This window comes from Nomascus leucogenys, chromosome 11, assembly GCF_006542625.1.
Source record: "Nomascus leucogenys isolate Asia chromosome 11, Asia_NLE_v1, whole genome shotgun sequence".
NCBI classification, from domain to species: domain Eukaryota; kingdom Metazoa; phylum Chordata; class Mammalia; order Primates; family Hylobatidae; genus Nomascus; species Nomascus leucogenys.
Genome location: NC_044391.1, coordinates 105,014,274 through 105,031,506, shown reverse-complemented (window position 1 = coordinate 105,031,506; position 17,233 = coordinate 105,014,274). Strand labels below are relative to the sequence as shown.

At 43.4% G+C, this 17,233-nt stretch overlaps 1 protein-coding gene across 2 annotated transcripts in view; it reads left to right on the top strand.

The window, feature by feature from the left end:
• Positions 1-16,020, top strand: part of PARL (presenilin associated rhomboid like) — a 52,114-nt gene extending 36,094 nt beyond the window's left edge. Inside the window, exons 5-10 of one of the 2 annotated variants that reach the window (XM_003256534.2) lie at positions 3,171-3,266; positions 5,622-5,771; positions 7,412-7,482; positions 11,561-11,662; positions 11,797-11,894; positions 15,693-16,020. In XM_003256534.2, coding sequence (XP_003256582.1) covers positions 3,171-3,266; positions 5,622-5,771; positions 7,412-7,482; positions 11,561-11,662; positions 11,797-11,894; positions 15,693-15,804 — 629 coding nt within the window. In that variant the 3' untranslated portion in view covers positions 15,805-16,020. The remainder of the gene's footprint in view (positions 1-3,170; positions 3,267-5,621; positions 5,772-7,411; positions 7,483-11,560; positions 11,663-11,796; positions 11,895-15,692) is intronic. The other variant, XM_003256535.3, reaches the window with a different exon arrangement.
• The last annotated feature ends 1,213 nt before the right edge of the window (positions 16,021-17,233 follow it).

The window sequence follows — 17,233 nt, the reverse complement described above, 5'->3', positions numbered from 1 at the left end:
TAGTTGAAGTTTATTGAGAGTTGTTTTGTGACTGAACATATCCTGGAATATGCTGCATGTGCACTTTAGAAGAATGTATATTCTGTTTTTGTTGGGTGGTGTGTTCTATAGATGTCTGTTAGGTCTAGTCGTTTTACAGAGTTGCTCAAGTCTTCTACTTCCTTGCTGATCATTTAATTATTCTCTCCATTATTGTAAATAGAGTTCTGAAGTCTCCAGCTATTATTGTTGAGTTATTTATTCCTTTAGTTCTGTCCATTTTTCTTCATTTTTGAGATTCTTTTGTTAGGTGCATATGTTTCTAATTGTTATTTCTTGATGGATTGACCTTTTCATCATTATATAATATCCTCCTTTTTCTCTAGCAATGAATTTTGTCTTAAAGTCTATTTTGTCTTACTATGCATGTGGCCTTCTAGAGTCCAGGAATATGTTGGAGGTTTTCAGAGTTTCTATGGAAATCTTATTCCCCTGCTTTTCCTCTTAAGATTTTTGATTAGTCTTTTATTTGCCCCCAAGTGTTATCCATCATCTCAGGCAGCCTCAAACTTAAAACACTTACCTCTCATTGTTTTTGACAAATGCCCTCTGAAAAGTTTTGTACTTGGGGAGCTCCCAGTCAGGTTAAACAGACAGCCTTGAAAGTGGGTCTTGCATGGAATCAACAGCCAGGTCAAATAATGACAATTCTTTGGGAATGAGGCTTTCAAAGAGCTCCAGCTCCATTCTACCAGCTACCTCGGTTTTCAAGACTACCTTGTAACTAGAGAGTGGGGGATTGGACTAGGCCAAGTTAAAATGCTGCAAAGCTTTGGGAGGCCGATGTGGGCGGATCGCGAGGTCAGGAGATTGAGACCATCCTGGCTGACATGGTGAAACCCGTTCTCTACTAAAAATACAAAAAATTAGCCAGGCGTGGTAGCGGACGCCTGTAGTCCCAGCTGCTGAGAGGCTGAGGCAGGAGAATGGTGTGAACCTGGGAGGCGGAGCTTGCAGTGAGCGGAGATTGCACCACTGCACTCCAGCCTGGGAGACAGCGAGACTCCGTCTCAAAAAAGAAAAAAATAAATAAACAAAAAACGCTGCAAAGCTAGGTGTTTTGAGATTCAGCTGTTTTTCTTAAGTAAATACACCCTGATTTGCTATAAGCCTTTGATTAGTTTCCAGAGTTCTGAAAAAGTTGATTCTGACATTTTTTGCCAGTTCTTTCATTGCTCTCATGAAGGAGAGTTTTCAGAGATCCTTACTTTGTTATTTTTTGCTGACGTAGTTCAGTGCGTTACACAGGTGTGAGGGTAGTTACTAGGACAGCAGCGCCTTCCTGAATCAGTAGTGCCAAGCTTGTCCAAGAGTTACCAAGTCAGGAAGAAGCAGGTGACATCCCTCCTAAGTGGAGATATACAAAACTTAAGCTCTTCTATTTCTCAAAGGAAAAGGAGAGAGGAGGAAACCATTATTCTTTGACCATTTGCATGCTAGGTGCATGTAGTATCTTATTTAAGCCTCACTACAGCCTTTATGAGGTAGGAGGTATTATCTTCATTTTACAGATGAGGGAATAAAGTGCCACAGGCCACAAAACTGCTAAGTGACATACTTAGGTTTCAGACCTGAAAAGGCCATTCTCTTTTCACCATGTTTTCCATTTGTTGGTTCGTCACTGTGTGACTGCTACATTTCATCATGTTTTCTCATTTCATCATCACTCGACCCTTTTTTTTCCCTTTTTATTTATTTATTTTTTTTGAGACAGGGTCTCCCTCTGTCGCCCAGACTGGAGTACAGTGGCGCAATTTTGGCTCACTGCAGACTTGACCTCCTGGGCTCAAGCAATCCTCCCACCTTAGCCTCCCAAATAGCTAGGACCCAAGCATGTGCCACCATGCCCAGCTGATTTTGTTTTTTTGTAAAGGGGAGGTCTCACTATGTTGCCCAGGCTGGTCTCAAATTTCTAGGCTCAAGGGATGGATCCTCCTGCCTGGACCTCCCAAAGTGCTAGGATTATAGGCGTGAGCCACCACACCCGGCCCATTCAACCCTTTCAGGTAGATTTTATTATCCTCATTTTACAGAAGAGGAAACAAGCTGAGAGGTTAGGCCTCTTCCCCAGGTTATAATGTAAGTAGGACAGAGTCACTTCTGCTGGACTCCTTCACCCATACTTTGAGCCAAAATGCAGTACTGCCTCAGTAGGCCTAGGATTGCCACACATCCTCTCATGCTCATCTGCTTCTGGGGACCAGCATATGCTGTTTCCCAGCAAGGAAGCCATTTTTATGTGGTGTCTGAAGTCCTAGAGTGACCAAAGTCAAAATAAATCCTCCTGGCTACCCATGTCTTGGTGTATAGTAGAAAGAGCACTAGATTAGGAATTCTGGCTTGGCCACTGAATTTGGCCCTCTGACAACTTGTACCTTTTAGAGCCTGTTTTTCTCATCTATTATTGGCCTTCAGAATAGGGTTTACAAAGAAGAAAGTATGTGCATTTCACTTTTCTTATTTCTTTTAAATTTGTTAAGTGTGTCTTATGATGAATTTATAGTGGTTCACTTACATAATTTGTTAATAAGTATACATATATGGGATGTGTCTCTTACTAATGGATGGTGTTTACTAATGGGGTGCCTCATGAAAGCAGTTTGATGACCACTGGCTTATGAAGTAAGGGATTTTGGCTACAGTCTGTTTCAGTGCCAGTACTCATAATTTATCAGAAAAGCTTCTTACATTTGGATTGAAAACTTAGCAGTGTTAACTCTTTGTCTACTGTTAACTTTGATGTCTTTGGTTATCTTCCCCCCCTTATTTTTTGAGACAGAGTTTCGCTCATGTTGCCCAGGCTGGAGTGCAATGGCGTGATCTCGGCTCACGATTATAATTGAGAAGAGTAAACTGTTCTGAAGAAGTAAAATATGGATCTAGGGAAAGGAAGTTAGCTCCCAGAGCATTTGCGATTCCCCAGGAATTCTGTAACTTTACCAACCCTAGGCAGTGCTGATACTTTAAAAGCATTGATTTCCCTTGGCTTTTTTTTTTTTAGCTCACCCCGTATGCCCCAAGTATATAGTACTCTTGCATAATTGTGGAAGAATCTTACAAGGGGGTAATGTAGATCAGACTTTTTTGCTTTCATTTTTAACCTCCCTAAATTATAAATATTTATTTTGTAGGTATTATAGCTGCAAATGTCCTTGTATTCTGTTTGTGGAGAGTACCTTCTCTGCAGCGGACAATGATCAGATATTTCACATCGAATCCAGCCTCAAGTAAGTCTAACTTGTGTGAATTTATTTTAAGGTAGAAATAATATGAAAGAAATATGCTTTAGTTAATGGAAGTGCTGTAAAAAAGACGAGTTACCTATCAATAGCTACAAGCAAAATGCAGAGGATAGGCTGTAAGCTCCTTCACTGAGGACAGGGACCTCATCTCTCTTTATCTTTTTCTTTTTCTTTTTTTTTTTTTCCTGAGACGGAGTCTTGCTCTGTTGCCCAGGCTGAAGTGCAGTGGTGCAGTCTTGGCTCACTACAACCTCCACCTCCCAGGTTCAAGTGATTCTCCTGCCTCAGCCTCCCTAGTAGCTGGGATTACAGGTGCCCGCCACCACACCCAGCTAGTTTTTGTATTTTTAATAGAGACAGGGTTTCACCATGTTGGATAGGCTGTTCTTGAACACCTGACCTCAGGTGATCTGCCTGGCTCAGCCTCCCAAAGTGCTGGGATTACAGGCGTGAGCCACTGTGCCCGGCCTTATCTCTCTTAATGTAATATAATAGATACCTAAAATGAACCGCACACATAGCAAATATCTAAATATTTTTTGACAAATTAAGAGCCTTTTTTTTTTTTTTTTTTTTGGAGATAGAGTCTCACTCTCACCAGGCTCGAGTGCAGTGGCACAATCTTATCTCACTGTAACCTCTGCCTCCTGGGTTCAAGCATTTCTCATGCCTCAGCCTCCTGAGTAGCTGGGATTACGGGCACATGCCACCATGCCTGGCTAATTTTTGTGTTTTTAGCAGAGACAGGGTTTCGCCATGTTGGCCAGGCTGGTCTTGAACTCGTGGCCTCAATGATCCACCCATCTTGGCCTCCCAAAGTGCTGGAATTACAGGCGTGAGCTGCCATGCCCGGCCCACAAGTTTATTCTTTAAGGAGAGTATATACAACTTTATAATTAACATAATTTCATAATTTCCTTTTTTTTCTTTTTTTTTCTTTTTTTTTCTCGCTGTGTTGCTCAGGCTGGAGTGCAGTGGCATGATCTCAGCTCACTGCAAGCTCCGCCTCCCGGGTTCATGCCATTCTCCTGCCTCAGCCTCCCGAGTAGCTGGGACTACAGGCGCCTGCCACCACACCTGGCTAATTTTTTTGTATTTTTAGTAGAGACGGGGTTTCACTGTGTTAGCCAGGATGGTCTCGATCTCCTGACCTCGTGATCCGCCTGCCTCGGCCCCGCAAAGTGCTGGGATTACAGGTGTGAGCCACTGCGCCCTGCCAATTTACTTTTTATTTTTTATTTTATTTATTTTTTATTTTTTTTGAGACAGGGTCTTGCTCTGTTGCCCAGGCTGGAGTGCAGTGATACGATCTTGGCTCGTTGCAACCTCTACTTCTCAGGCTCAAGTGATCCTCCCACCTCAGCACCCAGGAGCTGGGACTACAGGCGCATGCCACCATGCCCAGCTAAATTTTTTTGGTTTTAGTGCAGATGAGGTCTCGCCATGTTGCCCAGACTGCTTATTTTATTCTAGTCAACTTTTGCCATAAGGACAAGTTGCTTTCATTGAACTGAGAGTTTTTATTGGTTGCTTACTAAGTAGAAAAGAGATTTATTACGACAGCTTTTTGTCACTTTTAAAAATGATATCTTCAGCTGGGCACAGTGACTCACATCTATAATCCCAGCACTTGGGGAGGCTGAGGCAGGTGAACTGCTTGAGCTGAGGAGTTCGAGACCAGCCTGGGAAACATGGTGAAACCCCATCTCTACTAAAAATACAAAAATTAGTTGGGCATAGGGGTATGTACCTGTGGTCCCAGCTACTCAGGAGGCTGAGGTGGGAGGATCACTTGAGCCCAGGAAGTTGAGGCTGCAGTGAGCCAAGATCGTGCCACTGCACTCCAGCCTGGGGCGCCAGAGCAAGACTCTCTCTCCAAAAAAAAAAAAGAAAAAAAAAAGAAAATGTCTTAAAAATGGCTGATTTTGTTTTCCATGTTTAATTTGTTTCATAAAATTTTTGTTTTTGTTTTTGTTTTGAGATAGAGTCTCACTCTATGGCCCTGGCTGGAGTGCTGTGGCTCAACCTTGGCTCACTGCAACCTCCACCTCCTGGGTCCAAGTGATTCTCCCGCCTCAGCCTCCCAAGTAGCAGGAATTACAGACGTGCGCCACCACGCCTGGCTAATTTTTGTATTTTTAATAGAGATGGGGTTTGACTATGTTGGCCAGGCTGGTCTTCAACTCCTGACTTAGTGATCCGCTTGCCTTGGCCTCCCAAAGTGCTGGGATTACAGGCCCGAGCCACTGCGTCTGGCCTAATTTTAAAAGTTTAAAATAGATAATTTTTATTGGCTGTGTGTTCCATGATTACCAGAGTATGTTTCTCTTTCTCTTGTAGAGGTCCTTTGTTCTCCAATGTTGCTGTCAACATTCAGTCATTTCTCCTTATTTCACATGGCAGCAAATATGTATGTTTTGTGGAGCTTCTCTTCCAGCATAGTGAACATTCTGGGTCAAGAGCAGTTCATGGCAGTGTACCTATCTGCAGGTAATATGCTTTAATCTCGGGGCCTTTGAGAGCATAAGCACTCTAAGCTATCTGCACAACGGACAAAGGGAATGGTTACTGCCATATTCTACACATAGTGAGTGCTCAGAACATATTTGTTTCTCACAGTGTATGTAGAGAAGGGAGCCACAGATTGGTGGAGATGTTGCCTTTTCTGCTCATTTTGCTGATTTCCTCTTACATATGAATTATGTGGGTATGTTTAATTTTAAGTTAGGATAAACAGGAGTTAAGTAAGGGTTAGTGTAGAATTTAAGCACGTCATTTTTGTAATCTCATTGGGCCTTGATTTCTTTAGGCCCTCCATTTTATAGATAGTGGTTCCCAGACTTCCCGACAGCCTCAGTCTCCTGGGTCTTTGTTAAATAACCTTAAGCAAGCTCATTTCCCCCAGTGTGTTCAGTTCACAGAAACCTTTAAATCAGAGCTATACAATATGATTGTCAAGAGGGAGTTTGTTCTGTCTTCTTTGCAAGAATGTAGCACGGAACCACTTCCTAGCCGTGGTCTCGAAGATGGTATCGTTTCTTATTTCAGTTAGGAAATTCTCATGCATGAATCCAGGTCCCTAGATGCTGCCAAATGACAGTTGGTCAAATTTTACTTACCTCTCTGTAAAATGTACTTACTTAATACAATATAAAAATTAATTTCTAAAATCTCTACATTTAGAAACAGTGTATCTGGCAGTTGTGCTGTGCTGTAGCGAAAAACACTGAGCTTGGAGATAGACCTAGGTTCAGATCCTATTTCTGCTACCAGCTGAGTGATGTTGCAGAAATGACTAAACCTCCTGACACTTACCTCCTCATGACAAGGGGCTAAAGAAAGGACTAAAGAAAAGCATCTACCACAAGGCCCAGAGTAGATGCTTAATTAGTGTTCATCGAATACTTATGTGTACCTAGTCCTTCAAAACAAGGAGCTGAGCATTGTCTTTGGCTTGTAAGAAAAGTGTATAGTTCTTTCCCAAGCGCTAGTTATGTTGTAGTTACAGAGGGTGTTTCAGATACATTAATTCCTGCTCCATAGGAGGTTTTTAAAAATGAGCCACGTTGACTCAAATGGCACTGAAGCCAGAGACTTACGGGATCATCCAGTCTGTTGTCCCACCCCAGATATTCTGATTTCATGTGTCTGGAGTACAGCCCAGAGAATATACTCTTGGGAATGAGTCTTCATGTTATAGTTGAGGAAAATGGTAACTGAGAAGTAAAGTGAATGACTCTGTCGCTCAGCAGATCATGCAGCAGGTCAGACTTTTCATCCCCTGTAAAGTCGCTGAAATGATAGGCAGGAGAAGTATTCATGCCTGTACCCTCACAGTGATCCAGATTGAAACCCAACACTGTTTATCTGTGTAGAAATCAGAAATGAAAACCATTTTCATGGCTGGATGTGGTGCCGCACACCTGTAATCCCAGCTACTCAGGAGGCTGGGGCACGATAATAACTTGAATCCGGTAGGCAGAGGTTGCAGTGAGCCAAAATTGTACCACTGCACTTCAGCAGCCGGGGCGAAAGAATGAAACTCTGTCTCAAAAAAAAAGAAAAGAAAAAAAAAAAGTAAACCATTTTTATACCTCACTTAAATTATTGTAATGTGACTTGTTTTTCAGGTGTTATTTCCAATTTTGTCAGTTATGTGGGTAAAGTTGCCACAGGAAGATATGGACCATCACTTGGTGCAGTAAGTATTTCTATTTTAAATTTTTTTAATTTAATTTTTAAATTTACTTTGAAACAAGTTTAGACTTAGAAGAATGTTGTAAAATTGATGAGGTTCTCATATACCCTTCACCCTACTGTTAACTAACATCGAAACCAAGAAATTGGCCGGGCGCGGTGGCTCACGCTTGTAATCCCAGCACTTTGGGAGGCCGAGGCGGGCGGATCACGAGGTCAGGAGATCGAGACCACGGTGAAACCCCGTCTCTACTAAAAAATACAAAAAATTAGCCAGGCGTGGTGGTGGGCGCCTGTAGTCCCAGCTACTTGGAGAGGCTGAGGCAGGAGAATGGCGTGAACCCGGGAGGTGGAGCTTGCAGTGAGCCGAGATTGCGCCACTGCACTCCAGCCTGGGCAACAGAGCAAGACTCCGTCTCAAAAAAAAAAAGAAACCAAGAAATTAACATTGAAACAATACAGTTGACTAATTTTCAGTTGACTGATTTAGAATTTATACATTTGTAAAGCTTTGTAAATGTCCGGCTGTAGCTTTTAACCACTGGTCATATATATATGTTTACCAGAGCAGAGTATATCTCAGAACAGTAAGTGTGCAATCCTCATAAACCAGAGAGCCTAATCCAGTATTGGAAGATTCTAATTACAGATTTGAATCTGGTACTTTATCCTCCTATTTAGTAAATATTGGAGTGCCTACTAGGTGCTATGCTAGAGCCTGGGGGTACAGCTAGTGAGCAAGATGATCACGATTATTTGTGTTGGTTTTAGAAAGTGGGGAACAACAACAACAAAAAAGGCCCCTGCTCTCAGAGCTCTTATATTCTGGATGCTTAAAAAAATTTTTCTTAACGCTGGATGCAGTGGTTTACACCTGTAATCCCAGCACTTTGGGAGGCCGAGGTGGGTGGATCACTTGAGGCCAGGAGTTCGAAACCAGCCTGGCCAACATGGTGAAACCCCATCTCTACTAAAAATACAAAAATTAGCTGGGCATGGTGGTGTGTACCTGTAGTCCCAGCTACTTGGCAGGCTGAGGTGTGAGAATTAACTTGAACCCGGGAGGCAGAGGTTGCAGTGAGGTCGTGCCACTGCACTCTAGTTTGGGCAACAGCGAGACTCTGTCTTAAAAAATACATGTATGTTTATGAAATAAGTGAAAAAAATCAGATGTGCATATTGATTACAGGTATATAACCAGTACATAAAAATATTGATGGAGAACAGAAGACCTTCACCTCTTCCCATGGACCCACACCTCTTAGGTCTGTTGGATCAGGGTTCATGACTCACTGTACTTAAACTGTGTATGAATGTGAGCGTTTTCGGAGAAGGGTTCATTTTCATTAAATTCTTTAACTTCTTTCTGACTCGAAAAAGTGAAAACAGTCTCTCTACATGGGAGTAAGCCCAAATATTTGTCAGAAAACAAGTTGTGATTTATTCAGACATATAAATATTTAAATTTATATAAAAGCCACATTGAGAAAATTCTAGAAGGATGATGGAACTGCGTATGTAATAATTACAATAAGTTATAATCACAAACCAGCGTTACATGGAACTGTACAGATAATGACAATTTTTTTTAACAGATGGAGAATTATCATCTATGGAATAGTAGTTTAGAAGAACTTCATAGAATTTTTTTTTTTTTTTTTTTTTTTTTGAGACGGAGTTTCGTTCTTGTTGCCCAGGCTGGAGTGCAAAGGTGTGATCTCGGCTCACTGCAACCTCTGCCTCCTGGGTTCAAGCGATTCTCCTGCCTCAACCTCCCGAGTAGCTGGGATTACAGGCATGCACCACCATGCCCAGCTAATTTTGTATTTTTAGCAGAGACTGGGTTTCTTCATGTTGGTCAGGCTGGTCTCGAACTCCCGACCTCAGGTGATGCGCCCGCCTCAGCCTCCCAAATTGCTGGGATTACAGGCGTGAGCGACTGTGCTTGGCAGAACTTCATAGAATTTTAATGCTTTTTCATATCAACTAATCAAATTGTATTTGCTTCATTTTGGGGAAAAGTGTAATTTTGATTTGTTTTGGGGTTTTTTTTGAGACAAAGTGTCACTCTGTCGCCCAGGCTGGAGTACAGTGGCTCAATCTTGGCTCACCGCAACCTCAACCTTCCGAGTAGCTGGGACTACAGGCGCCCACCACCATGTCTGGCTAATTTTTGTACTTTTAGTAGAGACGGGGTTTCACTATGTTGGCTAGGCTGGTCTTGAACTCCTGACCTCAGGTGATCCACCTGCCTCAGCCCCCCAAAGTGATGGGATTACAGGCGTGAGCCACCGTGCCCGGCTACAATTATAGTCTCTTGCACAGAAGCCAGCTTGGTCAAAATTCAGGTCTTCCTGGGTTCTCCTTTTGAGGAGTGTTCATGCTGTCCTTCCATCTTGCAGTTACCCTGACTTCTAAGAATGCAACCCGAGCTTGTTTCCCTGTTGAGGCCACTTGGCAGTTATATGAGGGACTGGGGACATCTGAGATCTCTGGGACTCATAATAATTTTCTTTAAAGTTTTAGTAATTCCCCAAATGTAAGATAATCTTATATTCTGAAGCAACCCGTCACATAGAAGACATTAAGAAAACATTGGTTAAGAGAGGTAGATCCTATTTTCCAGAAACAACCCTTTTAATATGAAAAGGTAGGAACCTTTCTTTTTAATGATAGGGGCTTCTTTCAAAAGTTATTTTGCTCTTAGGTGTCTTTTTTTTTTTAACATCTCATTCATAAATAATTAAAAACTTATGGAAAGTTGCAGGAAATAGTACAAAGGACTCCCATACAATCTTTTTGTTTTGTTTGGTTTTGTTTTGTGTTGAGACGGAGTCTCGTTCTTTCACCCATGCTGGAGTGCAGTGGGACAATCTCGGCTCACTGCAACCTCTGCCTCCCGGGTTGAAGCAATTCTCGGGCCTTAGCGTCCTAAGTAGCTAGGATTATAAGCACCCCCCACCACGCCCGGCTAGTGTGTGTGTGTGTGTGTGTGTGTGTGTGTGTGTGTGTGTGTGTGTGTTTAGTAGAGACGGGGTTTTACCACGTTGGTCAGGCTGGTCTCAAACTCCTGACCTCAGGTGATCCGCCTGCCTCGGCCTCCAAAAGTGCTGGGATTGTAGTTGTGAGCCACTGCACCCAGCCCCATGTAGTCTTTTTAAAAAGCAGGCAACTCAGGTTTACTAGTTAACATGCAAAAAACTGCACATATTTAAAGTTTGGTAAGCTTTGACATGTAGACACCCATGAAACCATCACCACACTCAAGATCATGAACATATTCCTCCCAAAAGCTTCCTAGTGGTCACTCCTTCCTGCCCCTCCTCTACCCCTGGTGACAACTTATCTACTTCCAGTAAAGATAAATTAGTTTGCAAATGGAACCATACAGCATATACTACTTTTTGTTGTTGTCCTGGCCTCTTTTACTCTGTATAATTACTTTGAAACTCATCCATGTTCTGTGTATCAGTTTATTCCTTTATTATTTTTGAGACAGGGTCTCACTCTGTTGCCCAGGCAGGAGTGCAGTGGTGCAATCATAGCTCACTGTAACCTTGACCTCCTGGGCTCAAGGGATCCTCATGCCTCCCAGGGTGCTGGAATTACAGGCGTGAGCCACCACACTGGGCAATGTTTTGTTTCTTTATGAAGATGAATAAAGATTTCACATGAATTTTTTAAGATGAAACATGCTTCATGCATGCGGGTTTCTTTGGGCGTATTCATGCTCACTCATTCTGGTTGGGAGCTTTGTCAGAGAAATGTGAGCAGTTCTTTCCTAGGCCTTAGGTGAAAGATGCACATGACACGCTTAGCGCTGTCCTTCCGGTTCATGAAGCACATACATCTTACTGCCCCGTAATAAAAATTCAGTCTTTCCAAGCGATTACTGTGTGAAGGACATTTAGTTCCTTCACCTGTTATTGGGGACATAAGTAACTGAAAGCTTTTAAGGTTTGTGCTCACCTAGAAATGTGCAGCATATAAACTTTCTAGAAAATGTGCTGCTCTTTAGACCTTGTAGCCACTAAGCAGTTGTATATTGAGTTTCCCATTCTCCCTGCTGTGTTACTTTGCAGTCTGGCGCCATCATGACAGTCCTCGCAGCCGTCTGCACTAAGATCCCAGAAGGGAGGCTTGCCATTATTTTCCTTCCGATGTTCACGTTCACAGCAGGGAATGTGAGTATTTTGATGCAGTGCAGTTCTGGGGATGGTGGTGATGTTTTTATGTTGAGTGGGTTCTTGCCCTTAAGTTAGAAATGTCAGTGCTGGAGGAATCACAGTAGTGCCGCTTGTTTCTTGCTGCCTTTCAGGCCCTGAAAGCCATTATTGCCATGGATACAGCAGGAATGATCCTGGGATGGAAATTTTTTGATCATGCGGCACATCTTGGGGGAGCTCTTTTTGGAATGTAAGTTTGAGTGTAATTGATTGCTAAACTGCTTCCTTGGGTCATGCCCTCCTACCCCAGCCTCACCCCTACCCCCCATCCCCACGGCAGAGACATTGAACTATGCAACGGAAGCAGAAGCAGGTGGGCTTGGGAGGGTGAGGAAACCTCAACATGGCTTGCTTTGGGCTTAACCAGCCTACCTGGCTCATTGTAGAGACAGTCCGTGCCTTTACCCTACACGTAACCTTAAGTTGCCCCAACTCCTGGCCTGTTATTCCCAGCCCCCTCTTAGAAGACTGCAGCCTGGCCGCCAGTCTGTGCTGACATCTCCTGTTTCCCCTTCAGACTTTCCTGCCCTCCTCTCCCCTGCTTGGCGTCCCACCCTGCTACCCCGACCTGTGTCTCGCCAGTGCTATGCAGACATGCTGAGTTGGCGGAGCCGTTACTCTGTATGACTGGAGTAGAGGCCGGTGACTGCAAACCAATGTGGACCACTTACTGAGTACCCGCTGTGTGCAGGCACCACGCTAGTTCCCTTATGTTATACTATTACTACTCCCGTTTTACTGATGGGAAACTGAGGCGCAGACATCATCTTCCCCAGGCCAAACAGCTCTTCAGTAGCAGAGCAGAGCTGTAAACCCACCTCTATAAGCCCTTTCTACGCCAACCGCACCATATGGAATTGGTTGCTAAACTGCTTCCTTGGGTCACAGCAAATGGCATTGTGGCTACAAGACCTTCCACGTGTGCTTCAGACAATGGGGTTTTGCCTAGACTAGTAGTTAGTAGCAACTCTATCACGGAAACACGGTCAGGACTCTTGGCGCCCATCTGACCGTGGGAGACCCTTCAGCATGAGTCTGTTGAGCTGGATCCCCTCGGGGCCTGTCTTTTCTTTCTTAAGTGTTGCCTTTTGCCCTTACTTGGTTTTTATTTTGTTCCACAACAATGGAAAACTTAATTTTTTTTTATTAAAAAGAAAAATCTATTCTGGCCAGGCGCAGTAGCTCACGCCTGTAATCCCAGCACTTTGGGAGGCCAAGGCGGGCGGATCACAAGGTCAGGAGATCGAGACCATCCTGGCTAACACAGTGAAACCCCGTCTCTACTAAAAATACAAAAAAATTAGCCGGGCGCGGTGGTGGGCGCCTGTAGTCCCAGCTACTCGGGAGGCTGAGGCAGGAGGATGGTGTGAACCCAGAAGGCAGAGCTTGCAGTGAGCCGAGATGGCGCCACTGCACTCCAGCCTGGGCGACAAAGTGAGACTCCGTCTCAAAAAAAAAAAAAAAAGAAAAATCTAAGGGAAGCAGTTTTTCGCAGTAGGTGGCAGAACTAAATGCCATTATGCCATTTATAATTTTAAGTGATTAAAGAGGAGTAGTATGTAGTGTATGCAACGTCTAGCTCTAACAGCAGTGTAGTATAAATAGTGGAAACTGACCTGATATTACAGTATGAGAAACATGAAGGGGTTCTGTTTTGTGAGCTCTAAATTTATCTTCCATGTATACTTCAAGGCTCTTCTCCCCAGTAGATTTTTATTCATCTGAACTATAATTAGGTGGCCTTTTTCCATTCTGAAAATAATTGGATCAAATGCATTTTAAAGTCCAGGGTCTGAAAGGCGGAGGAATCCTTTCTCCTTACTGTTTCTAATTTAAACTCCTTTTCATTTACTAGATCTCAGTCATGTCCAGAATTCATCTTTTCTAAAAGTTTTAATCTAGATTTAGAAATCTAAAATCTTTTATTTTATTATTATTTTTTTTCATTAAAGTGCCCTGATTTTGTTGGTGGTAAAGACTCCATTAGTATCCACTTACACATTTCCCTGACTTTGCCTCTGACCAAACCTTACAGTATTCACATTGTACTGTTGCAATAATAATAGCTAGCATATTAATATGCTGAATATTTGCTGTGTGCCTAAGCTAAGGATTTAATTCTCTTAAAATCCTGTGAGGTATTTTATTTTACAGAAAAAGAAACTGCTTAAAGAAAGTAACTTATCCAGGTCACACAAGTAAGAATTGCAGAGCTGGAGTTTCAGATGAGGGCTGGCTTGCGCTGCCGCTGCAGAAAAGAGTGCCCTAGAAATCAGTCATCTTGCATTTCCCGATTTTAGTTTAGCCAAATGAAAAATTCCTTTTGGATTTATGAGTATAATCAGACAGTATACCTGTGAAATTAAAGTATTTGACTCTTTGCTTGAAATAAGTAGGTTAAAAAGATTTGGGTGGCCGGGCGCAGTGACTCAAGCCTGTAATCCCAGCACTTTGGGAGGCTGAGGCAAGTAGATCACTTGAGGTCAGGAGTTTGAAACCAGCCTGACCAACATGGTGAAACCTTGTCTCTACTAAAAATACAAAAATTAGCCGGGCATGGTGGTGCTTGCCTGTAATCCCAGCTACTTGGAGGCTGAGTCAGGAGAATCACTTGAACCCAGGAGGTGGAGGTTACAGTGAGCTGAGATCACGCCAGTGCACTCCAGCCTGGGCAACAGAGCGAGACTCTGCCTAACAACAACAAAAAAAAGATTTGGGAAAACACTTTATTAATGAAGAGTTCCTGACAAAGTGATTTTTTTGGGGAGAATTTTCACAATTGCATTTGAATATTAGGGTGTTCCTTTTTCTCTCGTTCTAAATTCACCAGAGACTAAGCACAGAGAATTTTTATTACATGCCTATTAATTAATGTGTATAATCAGATTTTAACTATATTTAGTGAATATTAAGATTCAGGTACAAATCAAGCCCTTTATAATTAAACATACACATTCAGAACATTTTTAAAATATTAAAACATTAAACTGCTCTTCTGATCCACTCCAAGTCAAATAGCATTTCTTCAGTCAGGTGTCTGGGAGCTCGATGCAAGATAACAAAATCTGGTCTCTGCCTCAGGGAACATGAAATCTGTTTGGGGAAGCCAGAGCGAAAATAAAGGTTTCAATAGCAAGCTCTCACTAACTGCCATTGGAAATCCACCCCACGTCCTCCAGGAAGCCTTTCTATACCCCCAGTGCCCTCAGGAGCTTCTCCAAGGCAGGCCCTTCCCAGAGCTCAATGTGCTCCTCAGCTCACAGGAGATGCTCCCTACGCGCTGCAGAAAAGTCCAGTGCTTGCAGCACAGGCTTCAGCAGCAGACTCGGATTCTAGTCTCAGTCTGCTGATTCCTAGTTGTGGAACCTGGGCAGGCGAAGTTACTAAACCTCTCTGTGTGTCAGCCTCCCAGGCTCATTGCTTCAGGCCCCAGTTAGGCTGTGTGAACAGGAGAGTGGGGATGGGAACTATGTATCTTAAAGCGGGGCAGAGTTTGGATGAGCCAGGCCACCCTTCATATAGTTAGGAGGAAGATGACGGGAGGCATGTAAGCTGGGATAGCCATCCTGAGTCAGTGCTAATTCTGACACTTCAGAACATCGAGTCAGTCTGACCTGCGAGTGAGCTTTGATTGACCACTTAGAAACTATTAGCACCTTGGACAAACTACTTTCTTTCAGACCTGGTTGCTTCATGTCTGCAATGGGAAAACTGATACTTAACTTGCAAATAGTGGTGAATCAAAAGTAGTGTATGTGAAGTACTTACACACTGCAGAGCATTCAGCCATCGTCCCATCCTACTTCTACCTTTTACATATTGTAATATGAAAGCTAAATCATTTCTCGATGTGAGTCAGTTTTAATAGGCTACATAGTGAGTGGCATTCAATTTTAAAAATGTCAACTTGGGATCTGTCACCATGCTACTTACCGTTTGTATGTCACACTGTTTGAATGTCGGACCTGGTTGGTTTGTTTTTCTCCAGATGGTATGTTACTTATGGTCATGAACTGATCTGGAAGAACAGGGAGCCTCTAGTGAAAATCTGGCATGAAATAAGGACTAATGGCCCCAAAAAAGGAGGTGGCTCTAAGTAAAACTGGGATTGGACAGTAGTGGTGCATCTGGTCTGTGCTGCCTGAGAGCCCCAGGAGACATCGGCCCTAGAGTGACCACGGCGATGCTCCTGCCTGCAAGATGCCGGCGGCATCTGGCCTCCCAGTGTTCTCAGCTGTGTCCTCCAGTCGGCGTCTTTTTAGAATGTGAATGATGATAAAGTTGTGAAATAAAGGTTTCTATCTAGTTTGTAAGCAGATGTGTGTGTTCTCTTCTTTAAGGGGCCGACACGGCTCTGGCATTTTGCTTTGGTTGTTGCATTGACATCATTTGAGCCAGGACCTGGGGAGCTGAAAGGCCTGATCAGAACCTGAAGGCGCTGGTTGCCTGTCTTTGGACCCTCCAGCGCCTCTGCTTAGCCTTCCCTCTTCCTTGCCTACCCCTTCCCTGGGTTGGCTGCACATAAAAGTCAAGAGTATCCCCTCTCTGGCGTGATCTGAAATAACAGCTGCAGTATTTTGTCAATTTTCCTAGGAAAGGTAGTGTTTTCTGGCAGTGAGTGGCATATACGAAAAGCTATTTTCAGGTTTTGCTTTCTAGGTTCAATTTGTAGAAAAATTAAGAGGTAGAAAGAAGTGATTTGGGTAAATTCAGACTTGAATCTGAGCCGAATTTTATCTTCTGTTGGAAAGTGTATGTTCTAATTGAAGCGTCTTACTGAAATAGCAGATAGTGGTTGTCGTCGTCACAGCCTCACTGTTGTGGAATTCATGGTACCCTCGTGATTGAGAATGACATCTAGGAAATGCAGTTTGAGAGTTTGTTCTTCTTGAAGTGATTTACAGGAGAATTTTTAGTCTTTTGATGGCCTCAAAATGTTATACCAAATCTTGCACCTTTGTCCTGGGAGGATCGAAGGCCCTGATGTCAGCCTTGTGTGGCCGATCCGACTCAGGTTGTGCGCCGTGGCGGCTTTGGAAAAGGAGTGGGAGCGGTGCCCACCTCGCCAGGTAGGTGAGAACTGCATGGCAGCACGCACCCAGCACATAGAAATTGTCCAGTATTTGGCAGTCTGTATCCTTCCATCAGGCTGGACTTGTTTCTACTATGATTTACAGTTATTCTTCCCAGGCACAGGATTCTGTTCTAAACTCATCCCACTTCTAGGGGAGAGAGTTATCTTAGCCATCATTTTGCCAGCGAGGAAGCAGCACATGTGGTGTAGGGGCACTGCCCAAGTTCACAATGCTTTGCTTGGACATCTAACAACTCTGCAACATAGATGAGGCAAGATGCATTTTCCAGAGATGGGATAGGAGGCTGAGTTCATAGGGACGTTCCCTCTAGAGTCCTACATTAATTCACACCGTGCTTTGGGCAGACCAGGCAAAGAGGCAATGAAGAATCTCTCTGTCCCTGCTTTGTGACTGGGAAAAAGTTAGACATCCCTGTAGCACCTCCTGGTCCATA